Source organism: Patiria miniata, unplaced genomic scaffold, assembly GCF_015706575.1.
Source record: "Patiria miniata isolate m_02_andy unplaced genomic scaffold, ASM1570657v1 HiC_scaffold_8, whole genome shotgun sequence".
Taxonomy (NCBI): Eukaryota; Metazoa; Echinodermata; class Asteroidea; order Valvatida; family Asterinidae; genus Patiria; species Patiria miniata.
Genome location: NW_024037075.1, coordinates 2,032,864 through 2,046,890, shown reverse-complemented (window position 1 = coordinate 2,046,890; position 14,027 = coordinate 2,032,864). Strand labels below are relative to the sequence as shown.

Below are 14,027 nucleotides of genomic sequence, written 5' to 3'. Positions count from 1 at the left end.
ATCTTTTCCCTCCAAAGGCGAGATCTTAAAAAAAGATGCCCTTTTTTTTTTTTTTTTATCTCTGACCCAAGTGGGCGTGGCCCCAGGCAACACATGCAAATCAGCACCGCCGCCATTTCCATATTTGGCCATACGAGAGGTGCGCGGTCGCTAGGGACGTCGGCCAATATGAACCCTAGTTATGAGTCTGCGCCTCAGTCGCACACCGCAGACAGACTTCAGCCAGTAAACAGGTGGTTTGTGTACGAACTGTGCACCGTATCGGCGCCAACAAAAGATTCAGTTTCGGGTGAGTAGGAGTTTTGTTGATTTTAGTTCTGAAATTGCTATTATTGACATATATGCTATTCTCGATGATGTCAAGTCTGGGAATACAAATTACAATGGATTTATGTCAATATTGTGAACAAACTGTTGAGCCGAACATGTATTAAAGTGGCACGCAATTCTTGCACGGTTATTTTGGTTGGTTTTGAGGACTCGGTCGCGAATGATAAAGCATGTCAAACGAGGTTAATTTTTAATGTGCACTCTGAGTTCTGTCTTCAGCGGCGATATTGTCCATAAGATGTTAGAAATGTAGGTATAAGCTAAAATTGCGCGAGTTGGCACACCATATTAAATCCGGCTGAACAAAGTTGATTAATATTTAAAATATTGACGGCCTACCTCAATGTTTCGCTGTCCTTCCTTGTATGTCGATGGGAATGATTAATCCGCAAGGAATGCATTTTATCTGTGATGGTAAATAAAACAAAATAAAAAGCCCGATGTTTATAAATATCTGCGGACGTGATCCTTCATCAAAACAAAAATAAAAAAAAATAAAAAAATGCAATTGCTTGAGAAAAAAAAAACACGTTACGTTCTGCGATAATATTTATGCCTAGCTCTCGGCATAGAAATATTTGTGCCGCTTTTAAATATTTTTGTGTTCACTGAAATGTTATCAAGCCTAAGTTTTTATCATAGCAAAACACTCATCACCTTCAAAGTGATTCTTATATCTTTTGTTTTTAAAATAATTAGGCCCATGCCAAATAATATATAAAACAGTCTAGTTAAATAATAACAGGCCAGCAGAATCACATCGTGATTAATAATTAAATTATGACAGGCTTGCAAAGAAAATATTCTCTACTTGAAAAAAAAAATGCATGCATGTTCATTTTTGTTGGCTTACTATTCAAGACACACAATATAGAAGCATTAGTACGTCGTGTCATTGTTTGATGCGCTGACGGAAACTCCCCCAGGGAGGCTAAAATATGACTCACGGAGGGGGAGCGGCGCCCCTGAAGATGACGGATGTTCCCCAAGGAATTTCTCTCGTTCATGACTCACATTATTGTGAATTATTGACGAGGTATAGGGTCATGGTGTGTCAAACCGAGCAAGCAATGCACGCAGTGGACTCCGTCTGAAGATTGAAGAGCCTTTACCAGACTCTCGTACAACAAGACCTTATGGGCAATTCCACGGTTACTCACGTTACATTTCTGATGTACTTTTGAGTTTCCTTAGCCTGTAATTACCTTACTGAAAAAGCTTTAATAACTGTTATCCCCATGGTAGATAGAGTAGACCTAGACCTACCTAAGCACCAAAGATGACATCCAGAAAAATGTGTTATGTATGATAAACAAGACGCACAAAATCGGTTACTCACGTTACGAAAATGTAACGTGAGTAACCGTGGAATTGCCCTTATGCACGGCAGTCATCTTAGATGACTGTACGTGTCTTTGTTTGCTGGGATGTGCACGAGCGTACCTTTGTGTGCATTCATTGTTACTTAATTAAAATAACAAAAGATGCCTCTAAGATGACCGCCACGCTTAAAATCTAAAGGCCCCTCCAAGTTTGAACTAAAAAAATAACGCGGAAAATGACATCAGTACTCCCTTATGCATGTCAGCCATAAATGTTAGATGGCAGTGCCTTTGTTTAGCTGGGATATGCATCAGTGAACCTTTTCGTGCATTCATTACTACTTAATTACAATAACAAAAGATGCCCTCAAAGATGGCTGCTCAAAGATGGCTGCTAATCATAAGGGTCTATAGGTCTCAGTACTCTGTGTAATTTTCACTGGCCCCAGAGGGCAATCCCGATGTCTTCTTTGTTTGTAGCTCACTGACTGACCGGCTCATTGATTGGCACTTGCTAACCGGGCAGTGCTATCGTGTAGGATCACCCCGTAACGCCACTGAATGAGCTTAATATCGCTTCTTCGTGTTGAAAATTCGTTAGACACACTGTTTGCCTTGGCCCTCTAATATAGGATGTAAATTGCATGATAATAATTATCCAATAAACAATTAAAAATCCAATTTATCTTTCCAATGAAAAACATAAAAATAACCATAATATTTAATTTTAAGCCCATCACAACATTTGCGTTTATAATGCAAGAACCGTGTCTCAATTTTCAAAATGCATATATTTCAATGTAAGAACATAGGCCTAAACCTAAATCTGAAACGCCAACCCTGAAAAAATTTTTTTCTTGGGGTTCAAATTCGTCGATTCCGCTTGAGTAATTATGTAAATTATTATTAGGGGAAAAAAAACCCTGCTCCATAAATCACTCGACGCAATAATACAGACCCGCACAATTTGCGAAAACCACCGTGAAACATGTTGGCATGAGTCCAGACACCATAACTTTGGCACAGGTATTGTTTGATTCTGTGTTGAATCAGCCTTGGCCCTTGCGTTTGAAACAAAGCGAATGGTGTTCTTCTGTTGATTGGAGCTTAAAAAGGAAATGGTGATTTTCCGTGAGTGTAATTGGTAATTATTCTGGCGCGATTTTGAACGGAAATGACGAATTTGTGATCGTGTGGTTCCTGATAACGGTAATTGTCCCTAATTGAAACCAGGCAGGCACAGTCAAGGGTGTCACACTTATTGTACATGCATTTCATTCTTCTGTGGGCACTCTATATGGAAAAAAGCTGATCAGATTGCCTATGTTTAATTCGCGCCTTTGAATAACCGCTAATTGGTTCCAATTCAATTTCCTCTTGTTTTTACCAACGGTTTGTTCATCAAATCAATGTTGCTGATTGATTTCGTAGTGTCATCCGGGGGAGATATAATACATGTACCTTCAACCTCGTTTCTGTCAGGTGTCAGCTAAATTATATTGAATATTATGGATACTTAGTATATCCTGCACGTGCATGATATCCCGTTTAAAATAAAAAAATGTTACGTCATACTTTGTGTGAATCGCCGTGTGTGTGTTACATTTTGAACTGTAGTGTATACATGCTGTAGTGATACATTCTAGTTCTACATGTACATTCAAGTTAGGGCCCTATACATAGTATCAGCTATCTATGTATATTTCTTTTGCTTGCTATATATAGGTTCTTTCACGACGAGCAAATAATTAACGACCGAACACCATGTGTGACGACGACGTTGCCGCCCTTGTAATCGACAATGGCTCCGGTATGTGCAAGGCCGGATTCGCCGGAGATGACGCCCCAAGGGCCGTCTTCCCCTCCATCGTTGGAAGACCGCGCCACCAGGTAAAAAAGTATTTCAAATTTTCTTGACTTTTTTTTAATAAAAGGCTTTTGTCAAAGTCCGTCAAGTTTACTTCAATTGTTTAATCTTGTTTCGATTTGTTATTCAATATAGGGTGTGATGGTTGGTATGGGACAGAAGGACAGCTACGTCGGAGATGAAGCCCAGAGCAAGAGAGGTATCCTGACCCTGAAGTACCCCATCGAGCACGGTATCGTCACTAACTGGGACGATATGGAGAAGATCTGGCATCACACCTTCTACAACGAGCTGCGAGTGGCCCCAGAGGAACACCCCGTGCTGCTGACTGAAGCCCCCCTGAACCCCAAGGCCAACAGGGAAAAGATGACACAGGTAAATAACCGTTTATTTGATCGATGCCAATGTAAAATTAACCTGTCCGAAAACGTTTTAAAATTGTAGCCAAATCTATGTTGTAAACTTGATCTGTTGAATTCCCTTCAGATCATGTTCGAGACCTTCAACACACCCGCCATGTACGTGGCCATCCAGGCTGTGCTGTCTCTCTACGCCTCAGGTCGTACCACTGGGATCGTGTTTGACTCTGGTGATGGTGTGTCCCACACTGTGCCCATCTATGAGGGTTACGCCCTGCCCCACGCCATCCTCCGTCTGGACTTGGCCGGCCGTGACTTGACCGACTACCTGATGAAGATCCTCACAGAGCGTGGCTACTCTTTCACCACAACTGGTGAGTCTCCTCTTTTACCGCATTTTTGGGGGTGTTTTGCTGACTACCGATTGGCAAGTCAGCAATTTTAAAATGATTTCTTATTGTGATGTTAGACTTCTTTGGGGGAAACGAAAGTCAAAATTGGTAATTTGTTGTTAACAATAATTGACTACATTTATTGTTCTCTTGCAGCCGAGCGTGAAATTGTGCGTGACATCAAGGAGAAGCTCTGCTACGTTGCTCTGGACTTCGAGCAGGAGATGAACACCGCGGCTTCCAGCTCCTCCCTGGAGAAGAGCTACGAGCTCCCTGACGGACAGGTCATCACCATCGGCAACGAGCGTTTCCGTTCTCCCGAGGCCATGTTCCAGCCCGCGTTTCTGGGAATGGAGAGTGCTGGCATCCACGAGACCACGTACAACAGCATCATGAAGTGCGACGTGGACATCCGTAAGGATCTGTACGCCAACACCGTGCTGTCTGGTGGCTCCACCATGTTCCCCGGCATCGCCGACAGAATGCAGAAGGAGGTGACGGCCCTGGCCCCGCCCACCATGAAGATCAAGATCATCGCTCCCCCAGAGAGGAAGTACTCCGTATGGATCGGTGGCTCCATCCTTGCCTCTCTGTCCACCTTCCAGCAGATGTGGATCAGCAAGCAGGAGTACGATGAGTCTGGCCCCAGCATCGTGCACCGCAAGTGCTTCTAAAAAGTGAACTTTGAAATACAAACTCACCTTAACGCCTCCCAGATACTCGATCTCCTGGAAAACATTAAGACTGTATAAATTAACTTTCATTATACGCGAGATGAGGTATCACTTTTGCTTCCATATCTTACAACTTGTCTGTCGTTTACTATTGTACCTATTAACAAGTTCTGCCCGCAGAGCCTACCTTTCTTGTCTATGCAACTGTGCATGTGGAACTGATCCGATTCGTCACACAAACATTGAGAAGGCTTCCTGGATCACGTTGTAGCATGGAGCCTGCTTTTTTTTTTATCAGAGCCATCAACCAAAGTCGTTAATTTGGTTAGGAGGTTGAACTCATAATATTGAAGTTCGTTGAATTGCCTGCTTTCGTATTCGAACCGTTAGTATTCGTCTGAAGATGAAAACCTATATACGTCGTGTCTAATATCTTTTGTATGGCAACATATTTTTGGGGGTAAATATTCAACTAGTATACCTTAAAATGTATGGTTTCTTTCTTGGCTTGTCGATTCGCAAAAAAAATATACAAAAGTACATTTTACTACAGTATTTTAAACTTGCTCTATATTAAAAAATAAAAAAAGTGAAATGAAAGGGTTGGTGCGTGTTGGTGTTTCTTTGTGGGATTGTGATGTATGTGTTCGTATTCTAAGGGAACATTCTTTTCGACACATAGTTCTCCCAGCCTTAGCAGTGGAATGACCACGTCTGAAAAAAATATTTTTTACGAACGGATTTATAGTTCTGTAATATGAGGCAAACAAAGCCAAAAGTAGCACAATATGTGACAATATTTATACACCAGAGGCGCACGCTTTTAATATAGGGCCTACATTCATTAATATTTGCCAGTGTTAATTGGCAATAACAATAAAATATTAAAAGAAAAACACAAAGTAATCAATCTGCACTGGAATTGGAAACATTCAAAAGTTTCAAACGGTTGTTGGCCACCTTTGATATTTTTATTGCAATTTCTATATAAACATTACATACAATTCATAGAAAAGATAAAACAATTGTTTCACTTGTTGGACTTTTAAAACTGCAGTGGCCGAGTATGACATAAGTATTGCCCAAAAAAATGACAACTTAATGCTTTATTATTCAACAATAGCATTTATAACTTTCTAATATCTGAAAAAAAAATTAATAGATGATTTCGTTTGGCAAGAAGTTTAATAGCCAAGTAGAAATAGAAGGAATTTAAAGGAAATCGAATTACAATTTTTTTCAAGATGCGGCTGTTTTTAGAAATACTGCTTCCTGATGTTAAAACGTAAACTATTACCACAGCTTGCCACTTGTATTTTGGTTCTGGCATATTTTTCTCTGAACAAGGCTACGAGTAGTACGAGCCACTCCAGGTACAGGGCTACAAGATAAATTAAAAGAAGAGCTAGGTACTCAAGAAAACTGAAGGAATGAATTAAAATTCCTCTTGAAACAGGACAGGTTGCAGGGAAACAAGCACAAGGCAAGGAATTCCAAAGAGATGCAGCACGTGGGGACAAGCCATTGGAATATCACTTTGTTCTACATGCTGAGATTTTGAGAATTGCCCAAATTTCTAAAGCAAAATTTAAGTTTCGCGTACAGTGAACACATTAAACACATTAAAAACGTAACAGCCAGCTTAGACTACTTTGGCATGGACATTAGCAATTAGAGTTGGTGCCTGATCAGTTCTTACACTTCTGATTGACGATTTCCGCACCCTTTTCCTGGTACTCCTGCGCGCTGATCACGAGCTCCGGGAACCCCTCCCATTCGGCCAGCAGGGACCCGCCCAGCCAGGCCGACAACGCCCTCGTGGGCGGGGTCAGCACCCGTACTTCTGTCCCGTCCCCGGCGAGGGCCTTCATCTCTTGCTTCAGGCGGCCGGAGAGGTTCGAGATCAGCGAGGAGCCACCGGCGGTCACGATGGACTTGTAGAGGTCCGCCCGGGAGGATTCGACGCAGCTCTCGATGCTCTTGTGGGCCATCTGGTGGATGCCAAGGGCGTTGGAGCCCACCCCCTCTGGGTCTAAGAGGAACGGTTGGAAAAGCGGCTCCGTACATTGAAAACGCTCGGTTCCTACTCCTATCACCTGGACAAGTGAATAGTGCAAACAGATGTAGTGTCTATGAGAGGTTATGTTTCTCATCGGATTTTGTTGGTTGGTTGGTAGTCTGTTAACAAGATAACTCAAAAAGTTATGGACGGATTTGCATGAACATTTTCTTAGGGGTGGTCCATGGTACAAGGACAAATCGATTGGATTTTGGAAGTGATCCGGATCTGGGTCTGGATCCAGGATTTATTTTAAGGATTCACGATTTATGCGAGTATTTTTTTAACAATAAAAGTTACTGACAATATGCCATGCGGGGGAATTGTTTAGCCTTGGCGGAGGTTTGTGCTCTCTGAGTGCTTTGTAGTTTTGCTTGCAATCACTGACCGCCATTTTGAACTTCTGTTATCCAGTTACCATAAGTTTTAACAGCCTTTTCCAAAACTAATTCATTTTTTCCCCAGCAGTGTTTGAGAGAGAGAGTTGAGTCCATTTAGGTTTTGGTATATTCTTATGTTGAATATTTGGTGTTTTTAGTTCAATAGTAATTGATCAAACCAGGCCTGGTTTGCATAATCAAGCTTGACTCAAAAGGCTCAGTTTAGGATATTTTTTTACACTCAGTGAGTCAATCAGTCAGTCAGTCAGTCAGTCAGTCAGTCGGTCTGTCTTTCTGTCTGTCTCCCCGTCTGTCTGTCTGTCTGTCTGTCTGTCTGTCTGAGGACAAAGCTATAGTCCTTCCGACCCAGCACAGGTAGTTAACTTTTCTGCTTTGCAATATTAAATGGCTGTACATCATCTTGCCAACTATTCATTGTTATGCCCAAAACTACGGCTGGGACTCGGGAAATATTCGTTCATTGCATGGAATCGCCGCCATCTTGGAATCAAAGCGAGGCTATACTAGCAAAACAACAACTCTCTTATTATGACATCATACCTGTCCGTCCGGTAGAGTGTAATCTTCGGTCGCTGACCCGGCAAACTTGAACTCTCCTTCGAAGTCACAGGTGACGTAACTCAGCTTCTCTTTAATGGCGGTTGCAATCTCGCGATCAGCTGGATTTCAAACGAGATTAAACCAGATTACATAATTTATATTTGAATAAAATGTTACTGTTGCCCGCCTAGACATACGTCGTGAATAAGCTGAAGGATTGACCCTATAGGTCATGCATCTTTGTTTGGTCAAATCTCGGCTATATTTCGGCTCTGGCTTCACGAGACTTTTAGGTCCTTGAAGCCGACATCTCCGGTTCAAGATTTATTTATTAACGTCAATCTATCGTGATGTCAAAGTTTGTTGTATTCCCATGCATGATTTGGACCTGAAATGTTTCTGGAACCAGAAATGAAACCAAAAGCCGGAATCAAATCCGCGATTTCGAAACTCGTACTTATCGAGATGCCCTCTCGCTCGTTCAGCATCTTCATCAGGAGGTCTGTCATCTGTCGACCAGACGCAACGTCCGTGGTCTGGATCGCGTCTTGGACCACAGCGCCATCTACGACGGGGACGGTACTCGCCATGCTCTCTCCTATGTCTACCACCAGTCCCGTGGTGTGGTCCAAGCTAATAAGTGCGAGGAACTGTTGCAGGGCGACGTAGAAGGACGGTACCTTGCATTTCTCGAACATGATCTGCAACACAAAGTGTCTGGATGCTTGGGAAATGCTCTAAAATGTCGTCAATATGAGAAAAATAGCTGGAGGTATGATAAGGTCGATCAAGTTATTTACTATAGTCAACTGGTCATCCACAAGTCCAACACAAGTCCTTAATGGGTCCATCAACCACACGTCATCCACTAGTTAGTTGCAAGTCAGTTATTAAGTTAGCTACAAGTGAGTCAATCACAAGTAAGGTCGGAAGCAACAAGGCACTTCACTTTAGATTGAGACTACATCATACCAGTGAAAAACTTGTGATAGCCTAACTTGTGACGACTTGATTAGAACTCTGTCAAAATGTATCTTACACTACAGCTTGGTTTTAAGTTAGCATTAAAAACGAGGCCTAAAGGGCCCTATTTGTGGCGAGGATCGAAAAAGTAAAGGTCCTCTAATTAGCCCTAGAGTCCTCACAAGTCCTCACATGTCCACAAAAGTGCTCGCGATGGCAGGACCTCACATTAACATCACAAGTGCCCCGGTGTCAAATCAAGTCTCAAGCTATTTAAATGAACTGTGACAACAGCACTTCTTTGTTGTTGCTCATCAGCTGTTATTAATTTCTAACTGGACTTGTGAAAGGACTTGTATACTTCACTGATGAAGTATACTTCACTGATGGAACACTGGCTTTTACCTCGGTGAGTCTTGCCCTGGATTTGGCCCTCTCCGACGCCTCCAGGGGCCCATCCGTCAGCAGCATGGGGCACTCTTCCAGGGAGTCACAGCCCAGAACATCCATGCAGGTAAACCTCCAGATGTGACCCAAATCTTCCATGTTGGTGATGCGGTACTTGTCTACCGGGTAGCTCAGGTTCAGGGCGTCCCGGACTTCGAGGGCATCCTCCCCAACCAGGATGTCCGAGGCGCCGCTGGCCGATTCCGTACCCTGCACGTGGGACGAAGGAAGAGAAGTTTTCGTCGCTCTGAACGTTTGTCTCTTGAGTGCTCTTGATCAAATCAGTACCAAATCTTTAGAGAGCATAACTTCATTCAAACCCATGTCATTTCGTAGCAAAGTGGTGGGGTGGAGGCAGGGTGGGGGGGGGGGGGGGGGGGAGAAAATGCCGTTCAGGTCCTGGGCGTCGCCAAGATTTTTTATAGAGGGGGGCAAAGCACGATTTATCATTTTCGACGATGGCAGGGACATTTTGCCCCCCCCCCACAACCTATTAAATTAACAGCAATGTGACTTCACGCCTCTCCCCCCCCCCTTCTCTGCTTTTTGGGTTGCTTATCCGGGGGGGGGGGAAGCGCCCCCATTGCCCCACCCCACCCCCTTGCGACACCCATGGTTCAGGTTCCCTCCCAAAGGGGGCAGGCAACCCTTACGAGTCACTCGTACACACCTTATCTGTTTCAAAAATGTTGCCATGGAAACTCAAAGCATTTTATTATTATTAGGTACCTCACCGGTTGACAACAAACTGTAAGTACTAAGTCTTTGGCACTGAACTCGTAAAATGACTGTCAACTGACATAATCACTATACAAAAATTAGTTTTAAACTAATTCTCCAATTACAAAAAAGGGACAAAACACACTTTGGGGTGAAACTCTGTACAAACAGCGAACTTAAGTGAATCAATACACAAATGTTGAAAGTAAATACCTCTTTCTTCCGGCCGACCACTGTCCGGAAAGTCTCCTCCGGTACGTCACGCCCGGAGATGCCCACGCGGGTCAGGTAGGCCCCGTTGTCAATCACGATGGTGCGCATGGCGGTCATCCTTCACCTCACGATGCACTCGATTAGCTATTCGTAACAACACACAATACACTAGCGTAAATACACTGCAAAAACTGCAGTGTTAAATTTACACCATTGGTATCTACATAGGACCATCTGGTGTTAAATTGTACTGGTGTTGTCCTATATAGATACCGAATGGTGTTAAATTAACACTACAGTTTTTTGCAGTGTATGTGAGCATAAATGTGCCAAATGAATACATGCCCTGTAGCTAGCTAGTCGCAAATGTAAGCTATGCCTGCAAGTTACATTCAAATACATACATGTATACTACCAACACAAGTGATATAGTTGTGCTTCGTTATAGCAAACCATTCAGGCGTGAAATTCTAATGTACTTGTGGTATAAGCTTTTCAATATTTCATGCCCAACATTAGTAATGACTGTAAACTCCATTTTGATAGTATGAAACACTAAATCCGTAAATGTTCAGTTCATGAAATCACATCTGATCTTCAGATAACTTCCAAACCCATATTCAAGTTCCTTTGCCATGTACCAAAATCAACAATGACTCGCAATTTGGTATGTTAACACATGGGCAGATAAACACGACAGGAACTTAGTCCAACCTTTTCCTAAAAACATTTCCTCATTTCCACTGAAACTTGTGAATGATAAGTTTGTGGTATCAACCGAATATCATATCACACCAAAATAATGGAGCTTTAAGACTTGTACATATTACAACGTATTCCAAATCAACATCAGTATGATTATCAATTCCTCAAAAAGGTTTCCCATTTTCAGTGAGACTTTCGAAACCGTTAGTTTGTGCATGGAGCTGCCTCTGTATAGCTCCATGGTTTTGTGGTGTACAGTATCAACAAAACAACACCTCAGTGATCACGTTCAAAGCCTCAAGTTTGTGTACATCACCATTAAAGAATAGGCCTAGTCCTAAATACTTATAAATACGAGTAAACTTACATCAGATAGCCGCTGCTCAGCCCAGACCGACCGACAGACAGACAGACAGACGGCTGGCGTGTGTTGTTATAATTCGATGAATGGTGAATTCATTCACATCCGGTTTGTGTGAGACCGACAACAATGGCGGAATAGCTTCAGGTCAACACTAAGCCCGACCTATTATAGTATAATTCATCTGACTCGAAAACACGGATCTAAAATTCACCGACAACCTTTTGTATTTCCTCATGGTCCATACAGTTGCTGGTGATCAGAAACAACCTCGGTTCACTGTCAAACTGGAACTGCATAAATTATATAGCACTTGAAATAACATGGGCCGGAATCGCTCTCGTTATATTGTGATACTGCGGGGGAACTGATATTCAACTAGTTTCTCATAATGTAGCGCGCTATGTGACAGCGGTACCCCCTTCTGTTGTGTTGGGTTTTTTGGTCATTGTGTTACCAGAATCTCCGAAATTTTGAGATATCTAGGGGATATGCTGGTAACAATAGTCTAGGGTGTGTAGTAGGGTATAAGGAGATGGAGGGAGTACCCCTCTTCATGGGCGTCGCCAGGATTTTTTCTAGAGGGGGGCAAACAATTTTTTGCCAAAAATGCTTGTATTTCTCATCACATTCTCGATTTATCAGTTTTAGAGGGGGGCAGGGACATTTTGCCCCCCCCCCCAACTCATTAAATTTACACCACTTTGTCTTCGCGCCTCTTTTTCTTTTTTTTTTCTTTTTTTTTTTTCTTCCTTTTTTTTTTTTTTTTTTTTTGCTTTTCCGGGGGGGGGGGGGGCAAGTGCCCCCCTTCCCCCCCCCCCCTCGCGACGCCCATGCCCCTCTTTCTCACATCGTGCTGTATAATTGCTTAGACCTACTGTAGCTCATCCAGGTTTTGGGGCTGGGAGGTTTTGAAGGGCACGAAAGTCGTTAAGCCAATTGAATGTTGGGGGGGGGGGGGAGGTAGACCATTCCGTGCTGGAAGGTATACACGAATATTTTTGTCTGGTCACCTGACCGCAGTGAGAACAAACCTCGTGCATTAGGGCGGAGTAAGAGGGCAGTGGATTGATAAGGCTAGGATAGACACGAGTAAATCCTTGGTGCGTTCCATCTAACTTGAAAATCAACGGATAATTTCCTAGATACAGTGCAACGCGTAAGGACTATATGACACGGTGATCTGTAATTGGTCAAATGAATTGGTGAGAATTACATAGTGCACTGAAGAATATGCTGACGTATTTTACTCATTAACGTGGTGACGTATTACAGTGCAACTTTTGCTACTGGTACATTGTTTTTGTTGCACCATTGCGTACTGTACGTGCACGGCCTTTGCTAAGCGCTCGCAAAGCATGACGGGAAACTCTCAATTTCAGTGCCATGAGCTCCGTGCGCTACCAAAAGAGTGTGTAGAGATTGACATTGAGCTGTGAATATTTATGAGCCAATACGGTCAAGGTGGAACTCTGTAGCACATCCTTCCTGTCCTGTTGAACGTTAATGCAGTCGGTATCGGCATAAATCCGGGTCTCTAGGCTGATTTTGCTAGTGCCAGAGAGGGCCATCCGAATGGACACAATCCCAAGGACACAGCATATGACCAGTAGCTGCATTCGAACCCAAGTCACCAGTGGCGTATCCAGCGGGGGGCAAGGGGGTTGTTTGTCAGCAATGATTTTAATAAATGTTTAAAGAGTTCTTCAGACATCAATCCCACCAAAGAAAACCCGCTCAACAACCATTATAATGTGCCGTGAAAATTTCCATATAATATGTAGTATGCATAATAATGGTCAGTTTGAAGAGCGCCCCCATTTGGAAGATGGGTACCAGCCCCCCCCCCCCCTTTTAGATTTTACGGAGGCCAAGTTTCCGGAAAAAAACATGTCTACATTTCGGCGCGGATGTGCGGTTCCCCCCCCCCCCCCCCCCGCCCCCTGACATCAAAAGCTGCATATGCTGCTGCGAGTCACGAACCCCAACAACCAGGCCACACTCCCCACTTTTACGAAGCTTTTACGAGGTACTTCCACAAAATTTTCGACATAAATTTAAGGATTCATTTTGAGTGTGCTATTTAAACATTGCATTTTAGCATTTTGGTTAATTCGTAATTTTTTTTTATACGACTGAATGTTCTCTTTGCAATTTTCATAAGGAGAAATACATGTAGTACAAAATACTATCCCTTTTTATTTTTATTTGATTTTAAGTTTTCGTTATTTTCATTTTTATTTTTTAGTTTGTTTTGTATGTAATATATATATTTTATTTCGAAAATAATTTGTATCGTTTGTCTTTGCTTTTGTTTTTCGAACATTACATTTGTAATGATAATTATTGAATGACACTATTTTCACTTTCCACATTTGTTTACGTTCAGGTCTAATCTTATTCAATTTACTTTCAGTTTTAACTCTTCCTCAGTTATTTAAGGAATGACCCGTAAAATAATTAACCAAAAAAATAATAATATAATAATAGAGAATGGATAAATATCTTAATCAATTAAATTGACCGCTAGAAACTTACCGATCAATACTTCTCGGACGATATTCCACTGCCATGTATTATCCAAACGAAATAACTCCCTGCGATATTTAGCTGTGTAGTCCGTGCCACAAATATCAAGGTCAGTGGTCTTCATTTGAGTGCACAGTTAAATGTG

General features: G+C 42.4%; 2 protein-coding genes across 3 annotated transcripts; one reads left to right on the top strand and one right to left on the bottom strand.

Moving 5' to 3' along the window:
• Positions 1-227: 227 nt before the first annotated feature.
• LOC119719312 (actin, cytoplasmic-like) lies at positions 228-5,544 on the top strand. Its single transcript, XM_038188721.1, has 5 exons — positions 228-289; positions 3,378-3,542; positions 3,655-3,894; positions 4,006-4,252; positions 4,427-5,544. The coding sequence occupies exons 2-5, from the start codon at positions 3,417-3,419 to the stop codon at positions 4,942-4,944; spliced, it is 1,131 nt and encodes a 376-aa protein (XP_038044649.1). The 5' UTR covers positions 228-289; positions 3,378-3,416; the 3' UTR covers positions 4,945-5,544.
• Positions 5,545-5,856: 312 nt separating this feature from the next.
• On the bottom strand, positions 5,857-14,007 carry LOC119719311 (actin, clone 302-like). Of its 2 annotated transcripts, none has more exons than XM_038188720.1 (6): positions 13,892-14,007; positions 10,288-10,431; positions 9,313-9,564; positions 8,402-8,645; positions 7,945-8,063; positions 5,857-7,040 (listed from the first exon to the last, which is right to left on the bottom strand). In XM_038188720.1, the coding sequence occupies exons 2-6, from the start codon at positions 10,402-10,404 to the stop codon at positions 6,633-6,635; spliced, it is 1,140 nt and encodes a 379-aa protein (XP_038044648.1). In that variant the 5' UTR covers positions 10,405-10,431; positions 13,892-14,007; the 3' UTR covers positions 5,857-6,632. The 2 variants fall into 2 exon arrangements, with proteins under 2 accessions (XP_038044648.1, XP_038044647.1); XM_038188719.1 differs by lacking the exon at positions 13,892-14,007 and adding an exon at positions 11,360-11,613.
• Between the last annotated feature and the right edge of the window lie 20 nt (positions 14,008-14,027).

Excerpts from the sequence above, each read along its gene's own strand:
- LOC119719312 (XM_038188721.1), top strand. The coding sequence starts at position 3,417 with ATGTGTGACGACGACGTTGCCGCCCTTGTAATCGACAATGGCTCCGGT. Across the intron at positions 3,543-3,654 it reads TTGGAAGACCGCGCCACCAG|GGTGTGATGGTTGGTATGGG; the intron begins GTAAAAAAGTAT and ends TATTCAATATAG. Across the intron at positions 3,895-4,005 it reads ACAGGGAAAAGATGACACAG|ATCATGTTCGAGACCTTCAA; the intron begins GTAAATAACCGT and ends AATTCCCTTCAG.
- LOC119719311 (XM_038188720.1), bottom strand. The coding sequence starts at position 10,404 with ATGACCGCCATGCGCACCATCGTGATTGACAACGGGGCCTACCTGACC. Across the intron at positions 8,064-8,401 it reads GCGAGAGGGCATCTCGATAA|CTGATCGCGAGATTGCAACC; the intron begins GTACGAGTTTCG and ends TTTGAAATCCAG. Across the intron at positions 7,041-7,944 it reads ACACTCTACCGGACGGACAG|GTGATAGGAGTAGGAACCGA; the intron begins GTATGATGTCAT and ends TCACTTGTCCAG.